The 9330-nt window shown below is 40.9% G+C and overlaps 1 protein-coding gene across 1 annotated transcript in view; it reads left to right on the top strand.

The window, feature by feature from the left end:
- DCAF6 (DDB1 and CUL4 associated factor 6) overlaps nucleotides 1-9330 on the top strand; it is a 134646-nt gene that overhangs the window by 108868 nt on the left and 16448 nt on the right. Inside the window, exon 15 of the mRNA XM_004706846.2 lies at nucleotides 2694-2735. Coding sequence (XP_004706903.1) covers nucleotides 2694-2735 — 42 coding nt within the window. The remainder of the gene's footprint in view (nucleotides 1-2693; nucleotides 2736-9330) is intronic.

A 9330-nucleotide genomic window follows, 5' to 3' on the forward strand; every position in this document is an offset into this window, starting at 1 on the left:
ACCCAGTTTCTACTAGAATGCAGCATATTACTGTCCTGGTTTGTTTATTTAAGTCAGAAGTTTTGTTTTCTTGTAGTAGATCATCAACAAAAGAAGAGGGTTTGGGAGGAGAGAAGCACTAGGGAATCCCAAACTTCTTACAGTGTATGAGCCTTAGGATAAATCCAAAATGACTACCTTGTACTTACTTATTGAGATCCTGGTGATTTATTTATCATTTTCGCAATACTTAACACACTTCAGAGATGCTCCTTGAGCAGCGGTTCTCAACCTGTGGGTCGCAACCCCTTTGAGGGTCGAACAACTCTTTCACAGAGGTTGCTCGATTCATAACAGCAGCAAAATTACCGTTATGAAAAGAAATGAAAATAATTTTATGGTTGGGGGATCCCCACAACATGAGGCACTATATTAAAGGGCCGTGGCATTAGGAAGATTGAGAACCACTGTCCTAGAATTACTCCCAGAGAAATGACTCCTAAGACCTCTTGGACCCAGGAAAGGCAACACTGCACCAGACAAGCAGGATCTTTTCGAGGAGAGAGGATTTGAGACACCCCTGTACCAACGTGTACTTAAGTATCTGAGTTTCAAGATTTTTTACTTTCAAAGTGGCAAAGGCTTCAGAAGCTCTACTGTAAAAATTGTGCCTCTCATAAATGCCATTGGGTCTTAGAGTCCTTGAAAATGTTCCCAACATTGAATGAAGTGCCAAACTAAAAGGATGCAAGTCTTAAAGTTCCCTTCTTGCTGTCAAGATTAGTTTGGTTAGTGCAGAAAAATGGACTCAAAATGAAGAATGGCAAAAGTAGATACTAAAATATATACGGTTCTTAAAGACATCTGTACTATGATTAACGTAAGAATTATATAATGGGTCTCATAATTTTTGGCCCCAAATTTAATTCTTAAAGCTTAAAAAAAGAATAGCTGTGATTTTTAACATGCATTTAATAAAAATAGTAAAATATCCCTTGCAATGCTGTCATTTTTTTAAAAAGATTTGCATTCTTGTAATTAGGTCAAATAATTATGATCGAAGCTTTCACTTTTATGCAAAGAGCAAGCATGAGGAGGAAATGTTTTAGAAAATAAAGGCCTTAACAACTAACATAGACACTTTAAAATGGAATGCTCTTTTCATTAGCTACAGTTGTCCCGACATAAATTTACCTAGGACTCTCCAAGCAGAGGTCAAGAGACTTTTTTCTTAAACGACCAGATAGCAAATATTTTAGGATTTGTCGGCCAGGAAGCAAAATGGAGGGTATTATGTGTGTACTTGCACAACCATTTTAAAATGTAAGCACTTAGAAATAGGACTGTTCTTTGATGATAAGCCATTAAAGAAAAAAAAAGAAAATCTGACAGCTGGCCAGATTTAGTCCATGAGCTCCAATTGCTGATCTCTGTTTTCTAATAAATCCATCGTATCGCGTATTGTGGTAAAATTCCTCTATTGACAGAAGTCCAAAGTTTGAATTAATGAAACTGAACCACCACGCATTTGGGTCCCTTTAGCTTTGTCAACGGTAAGAGCATTCAATGGGGAAAAAAATGTAAAGACAGTCAAAAAATATGCCCTCTAATTGTGATGTTTTGAAGAACAGTTAATTAAATTAGCACTTGATCCCTTCGAAGTTTTCGATACTAAGTTTTAGAAGCATAAAGATGTGCCTTTTGAGTAAAATGGTCCTCCAGCCTTGCCTTTGGGCGGTGATCAGGTTTCCGGGAAGGCAGTGTTCGCGTCAGCTTTTCTCAGTGCCAGACCCGTCATGTCGGGAGTGACACGGCCACTGGACCGGTGGCCTCCGTGGCCTGCCAAACTCAGGAGGAGACCTATGAAACCGCTCTCTGAAAAAGGCCAGCCTGTGAGAAAAGCTGCGGAAGAAGTCTTCACATGGGTGTGAATGGTGCTTACAGTTAAAGTGGTCTGAAGGTGTTTGCTTGTTTTTCCCCAGTGAAGTTTAAGGGCATTGAGCCGATAGGGCCTGAATAATCACTGTTCTTAAAAAACAAGAAGACTTATTTGCATAGAACTTTTGTTCCATGTACCTACCCTGAGCCTGGTGGAACATAGCCTTTGTTTTTAAATTCAAGACTCATTGTACATTTGGAATTTTGAACAATCTATTCGGTCATCATGTAAATCACTCTTTCAACATTTCTAATGATCCCAGCTTATTCTCTCCAGAAGAAAATTGCAGAGGAGGAAAAAGAATAGTAACCAGGGAGAAAGAATGGGCTCCCTAAGGAACCAGAAGCACTGCTAGGCCTCTTTTGCTTGTTGTGGTGTCTTCTGGGTAAGCCAAATGAGTCAGCTCGGGGCTAATGATTTCTCAAAGAGCTGCCTAACCTTGAGGAGCGAGCATACTGTAGGTGTTCCGTGGATGGTGTTCTGGAGTAAGTGAGTCAGTTCAGCTCCCCACGCTCTGGACAGGGTCAGCTTCTCCTGTTTTCAAAGGAAACGATATTCAGTGCAGTGTCTCCGTTCCAGTCTATCCTGAGTATAAGTTTCTGTCTGTTGGTTTCCTCGTACACATTTACTTGAATAACGTATTCCTCACTTCTTGTCCTAAATCACAAAGGGAGGCAACAAGTCTTTATGAAGATACGTGATGACCTTAATGCTTTCGGTCTCTGGTTCTCTGAAGCCCTGGTGAGTGACTTTAGTCATTGTGTCCCTTCACTAGATTCCCTGTCAGAGGAACAGCAGTAGGTGATAGAATAAGGAGGTAATCCGTATGTTCCTTCGTTATTTTGTTTCGTCTTCGTGGTGGGTGTGCCAGGTCCTTGTTTCCACAGCTAACCTCCTTTCCTATTAACAGTTCATACTTCTCTGAACTTGCTGAATCATAAGTGCTAAGCACTGTAAAGCAGGTTGCTTTTTATAAGTGATATTTAGCTGCATGCACTGCATGAGAAAAACGTGAAAAGAAATTTATTGTGTGCAAATATAACTGATGTTCACTTCCAAGTGTGTCACATGACAAAGTAACTATAACCTGGAGTGATGTACTTTCAACATAGGTTACATGCTCTGAAATTTTTGTTAACAAATGCAGCGTATGATGGTTTCTTTGTTGTTGTTTTTTTAGTGGGAGGGGCTTAGGGAATAACACTTGCAACTTTTGTTATTCAAATATGTTCCTATTTTTTGAGATGAGTAACTGAAAATGGACTTGATTCTAATCCTGTGCATAAATAGACAATCCTGGTTTTCTGAAAGAAAGCCATTTCCTTATGAATAACTTAATAAATCAAGACTGTTGAACAACAAGATAATTTATAACCCCCAAACTACTGTGCTTTCAAGTGTGACAATGGGCCGATTTTAGAGTAGAACTGTCAAGTGAATCTCAGTCCCATCAATCATCACCACAAACTTGACTCACTGACAAGAATCTGAGTCAAGTTTTTAGACTTCACTCTAATTACACATGTCGGTTATTGTCATTAGAGTCTAAATTTAAGTGTAGCATAAGATACACAGCAACACTCAGAAGTGTGAACTTGATGGGAAACAGTGAAATAAGCCAAGACATCGTTCAGATGGGTGGGACTCCCTCGTTAAGGCGCAGTCTCGAGAATTTTACCATGTGATAGTCAGAAACTTATTTGTGTGCTCCTGTTTCTAAGGCTGTTTTAACATGAAGGTGTATTTGGGAGAACTTTTAACACATTAGTTACACTTTTCATTGGATGACATTAGAATGGAATTTATTTTAAAGCTTTTTATTGTATTTGTATTTTTTGTCTCAGGTGCTCAGAGCCGGTTTCTGCTTTTATGACTAAAAAGCGTCGTTGTTAGTGGCTGTGAGTTGGTTCCAGGTCCCAGGGACCTGATGCCCAGCAGAACAAAGCCCTGCCCAGGGCTGCCATCCTCACAGCTGGTTTTGTGATTGAGCCCATTGTGGCAGCCACTGTGTCCATCCATCTTGTCGCCTTTTTTTGCCGCCCCTCTACTTTAGGAAGCATGATGTCCTTCCTCAGGGACTGGTCTTTCCTGACAGCACGTCCAGAGGACAAGAGGTGAAGTCTCACCATCCTTGCCTCTAGAGAGCTTGCGGACTGTACTCCTTCCAAGACAGATCTGTTGGTTCTTCTGCCAGTCCATGGTACCATAGTCCAAATGCACCGATTTCTCTTCAGTCTTCCTTAGTTAATGTCCCACGTTCACGTGCATGTGAGGCCATTGAGAATACCATGATTTGGGTCAGGTGCACCATAGTCCTCAAAGTGGAGTGTCCTTGCTTTTCAACACTTTGACGTTGCTTAAAATCAGGTCAAGAAAAGCAAAAATCATGAAATGGAGATTATTATGATCCAGTAAACCATGGTAAAAACAGTTGCCTCCCCATGAAATATTGGAGATTAGATCCATTCTTCTCAATCTCATTCATTTTTTCACTTGTATAGAGATTGTCTGGGAAGTTTTCTAGTTTTAAAGCATTGATTTGTTTTGTTTGCATCTAACCCACTCTAGCAATTTAGCCAATTAAGAGGTGCTCCTGGAATGTTAAGACCTGTGAATTTAAAAGTAAAATTATAAAAGTAATATCACAGTCTGTTTTCTCTATTACTCATGTAGTAATTTCTCTGGAGATTGTTGTGTGTGTTTTATAAATGTGTTTGAGCATAATGCACTAAGATTCCATTTTTCCCAGACTAGCAAACAACATGGTGGCCACTCCCTAATCCCAGCTCCATCCAGGCTTCCTCCATGGTGCGTGAGGTCCTTTTTCCTTGGCTCTGCTTCTGTACTACCCATGAGGAAGAAAAACCCAAGCTGCCTTGCCTGGTGTATAGGACTCCCCGTGGCTTCTGTGTTACTGCCAGGAATTGCTCAGACGCTGCATCAGCCATGTGTGGCCTCTTTGTTTCTGAACACGTTCAGAGAGCTGGATCATTTATGCTGCTTAATGCCTTCTCATCTTTACTTCCCCTGTGTTCCCTTTACCCGAATGGGTCTCTCTACTGCCCTCCCATTACCGGCACCAACCTTCTGACCACCTCAACCTCCCCGAATCTTCTGCTTTCTGAACTTCCTGACCCGTGCGTTCCATATGCCAACTAGAACTGAACATTGTTTCTGTGTACTGTACTCTATAGCTACAGTGCCACTAGTAACACTTCATAGAGTGTGTGTGTGTGGTTTGTATCTAAGAATGCAAGCACCTTTCACATCTGCATGATGCAGACATAAGAAAAGTTGGCAAATAAAGTACCATTTTAGTCTAACACACTAGTTAATTTATTTATATTCCCCAGACTACCTGACTTAGAGCTTTTTCCCTCTGCTTCTTACAACTTAGAAGTAAATGAAAGACAGATGAATTCCTCCCTGCAATCTCCTACACATGTGACAATTCCTCGGACTCCCAGGGCCCAGAGACACTGTGCCCGCAACCATGGCTGTGCTTGATTACACAGCAACGGCAAAGGGCCCATTAGATGGAGTCTGCAAGAGTACAGGCAGAGATTCCATTGTTCTTTCCCCAAGAGAGGCCACTTGAAGCATGCTCCTCCCCAGAGCATTTCCCAGCACTCGTGCAGTGTGTCTGTTCCCAAAGCCCAGGGTTTTGATTCCGGCTTGATCATCTAAGCCCTCTGCTTGTGTGCCACCCACAGCCACCAGAATCCAGACCCAAACGGATAGCAGGTGTTGACCCAGAAATCAATCCCAGTATTTATTTGTACAATGTGAGCAATCTGTACAGCCGTGTTCCTTAAATGTTCCAGGCAGTCAAAACTATGTAGGAAAAATGTTAAACCAAGTTCCCAGGTTCTAACAAAGGACCAGTGCTGCCAGCAGCACTTTCTTGAGAGAGCAGCCTTTGTTCACTAAGACAGTGAGAAAAGAATCACTTTCTTTGCCCACTTGTCCCCTCGATGAGAAAGGAACAAGAAGACACTCTCTGGCAGCCTGCTTGGCTCTCTTAGTTCAGGTCTTGCAAAGACATATTGGAATGGCAGAAATTCCAATATAGAGACCTCACTTACTGGGAAAGCTAGATGACAAACTTTTACTATAAACAATTTTTTGAAGGCACTTTTTTTTTTTAATGTTAACACATCTTTTCTAAACTCTTATTCATAGATCCACGTGAATAGCAAACACCTTTTAATTTTCTGGTAAATCTTAATTCTTTCTGAGTAATTACATATTCTAGATTAACCAATACTTGGTGAATGGTGTAAAGCCCGTTCCAGTTCCTGGCAGCCCCATGTGTGTCAGAGTAGCCCTGTGCTGTAGGGGGTTCTTCTTGTCTGAGTTTCAGGTAGTAGAGAGGTAATATCTTTCGCAGATGCCTCGGGGTGAGCCCAAGAACTTCCAGCCTTCCAGTTAGCAGCCAAACGGGTTAACTTCTATATATATAGGAACTTAAAATTCTCAATTAGGATATTCACGTTAAGGAGATGTTCTTTTCTAAAAATCATGTGCATGAGGAACTTTTAAAGGTCTGTGTGGAAATGCTGTTATATTTCCATTCCATTTTTCCACAGAATCTTGGAGCCCTTTCATATGAACATTTTAAAAATAATATTTGTGATTTTAAAATTCATATACTGAAGAACTGTGTATTCATAATTAAAATGAGACATTTCCAAAGAGGTGTTAATAAATGGAACTCATTCTTTGGTTCTCATATCTTTCTCTCTTCTTTATTTATGCCTGGAAATGTTTCTTTGACATATACCCATAACAATTGTGCATCTTATACTTATGAAAGTGGAGATAGAAATGCAAAAACTTCCGCAAGCACTCTCCTGTTGAAGGGGAGAAGTGGGGGAAATGGCTCTCTCTCTCTCTCTCTCTATACATATATATATATATATACAACCCTGATTCTGCAGTCTTTGAGCTGAAAAAACAGTGGCCGATACCCCAGCATTAGTAGCAAAGTTTAAATAAATGAAAACAGCAGATGCTGTTGAGGGTCTGGGGAGACAGAAGCCCTCACATATTGCTGATAGAACTTTAAAAATAGTATAACCACTATTTTATGGGAAATGGTACGGTGTGTCATTTAACATTTTGGAAATAGAAATGTATATAATCCAGCAATCTTGGTGTCAATCCTAGAGAAATAAGAACATGGCACAAATAGGTACTACTGGGATAGTTTTGTGTCAGCTTGGCTGAGTCAGGATTCCCAGTGATTTGACAATTTACACCCCCATGATACTGTATCACACAATGTGATCAACTCCGTAATGGGATCTGCGAGCAGCCAATCTGTTGTAAGAAGATTAGGGAACACTGTTGCCTCACTCAGGTCACAGCCATGATGCAATTGAGAAGACATGGCTTTCATCCTACAAAAGTGGAAGACTGTTGAAATGTGCTTGCTTTTTGCTGGGTCTGAATCCCATGTCAAACTCATCAGTCTGTGGACTTGCACTACAGTGTGCCATATTGCTGTGGATCTTGGGAGCTCTCAGCCATCTGCCAGTTGACCTGCTGACCTTGGATTCATTCCCCTCTCCGGTCATAAACCTAACCTGCTGGCCTTAGATTCATCTGACTTTGCGGTCTGCAGTATCTGGATTACCTGCCATTTGGGGTTATTGGCCGTCCCCTCCTGCCCCTCCCCCAAGCTTCATGAGTCAGGAATTGCCTCCAGCTTATCATCTGACCCACAGATTTGAAACCACGGTCTTCAATTGTATGAGTCATTTTCTTGATATAAATTATTCTCTTTACACACATACGGAAGCATCACTAAAAACCCAGCATAACCCATGCACACACCCCTGTTCATCTCAGCACATTCAGAATAGCAAAAAGATGGAAGCATCCTAAATGCCTGTCGATAGTAGAATGGATAAACAAACTATGGTACATGAAAAGGAATAAATGCTATGCAACACTAAAGAATAACATTCAGTCTGCAAAATGCATTATAACGTGGATGAACTGGGAGGACATTATGCTGAATGAAATAAGTCAATCTCAAAAAGGACAAATATGTGAAACCACCATTGTAACAAAGTAAAGAAAAGGATACCACACTAACACAAACATTCTTTGATAGTTACCAAATGAGATGGGAAAGTAGGGTAAGCTACTGTTTAAAGTGCAGACACTTGGTAACGTAGGTGAAGGAAAGGCAACATGCAGTAAAGAAGGGAGGTCAGCAAAAGATGATAGATCATGGGAGGAGTGCACATGTGGAGGGAAACTAGGAGTGCATCTATGAATATATATGTAGGCGTGACAGGACATGTGTACACGTGTTTGTACAAATAACTTGTGCTGCAAATACATCCATGAATGTTGTTTTAGTCTGGGTTGCTAGAGAAACAAATCCAGAGACAATCGTGTGTTAGAGAGAGCTTTATGTCAAAGAGCAATTGAGAAAACATCCCAGCCCTGTCCAGATCAAGTCCATAATTCCGATATTAGCCCATATGTCCAATACTAGTCCATAAATTCCTCTTTAGACTCACACTGCATGTGCAATGATGCCGAATGCAATAAGGTCACAGGTCACTGGGTAGAAATTCGTGTGGGTTCAGTGGCAATGGAAGCATCTCGACGCCAGTGTGCATCTCCACGTGGCTCCCTCCACTTCTCTTGAGTGTCTCAACAGCAGAAAAGGGAAGGCAGATCAAGAGTAGGTTCGACCTCCAGTGAGCTATTTATCTCCATAGTGCGTCCAAATGAGGTCATCAAGCTGCGACTTGGTTGACAGGCTAAACTCCACCCCTTCCATCTTAATACCCTCAAGTTGATAGGACAGTATGTAACACCATAGACCGTCCCTTGCCAACGTGACACCTTTACACAACTCTTTAGCCATGTCTAATTTTTAAACAAGACAATAGTAAAATCATATCTGTGCCTAACAACATAGAACTGAAATGCAAACAATTCAAAATGTGCCAGCCGTATTTAAACATAATATTCTATAAGTGAACAAAACAAAAATATTGTACACTTAAGATTTGCAGTTATGTGAACTACACTTTAATCCTGTAATCCTATGAATATATTCTCCCACCTATGAAAAATTTTAAGACAGCCACTTCATGCCTTTATCCATCCAATTTTGGGTATCCAGTTTCTGTACTGCTCACTTATACCAACCCAGCTCTGTGAGGACACAAGCAATGTTCCTTGATGTGGAGAATCTTCATTCCAATTGGAACCTTGCATAAGCAGTCTGGGACAGGTGATCCATAAAGTCAGCAGCAATATGCACCAATTCATAGGCTCAAAAATCTCATCTTCTGCTTTGTTGCTGTTTTGTTGTACATTGTTGCTTGTTTTTGCTCTGTCTTGTTTTTGTTCATGTTGTTGTCTCCGCAGGTCTGTCTGGATAG

The sequence above is a fragment of the Echinops telfairi genome, unplaced genomic scaffold, assembly GCF_000313985.2.
Source record: "Echinops telfairi isolate 266 unplaced genomic scaffold, ASM31398v2 ScPeMD7_7424;HRSCAF=8462, whole genome shotgun sequence".
In the NCBI taxonomy this organism is placed as follows: Eukaryota; Metazoa; Chordata; class Mammalia; order Afrosoricida; family Tenrecidae; genus Echinops; species Echinops telfairi.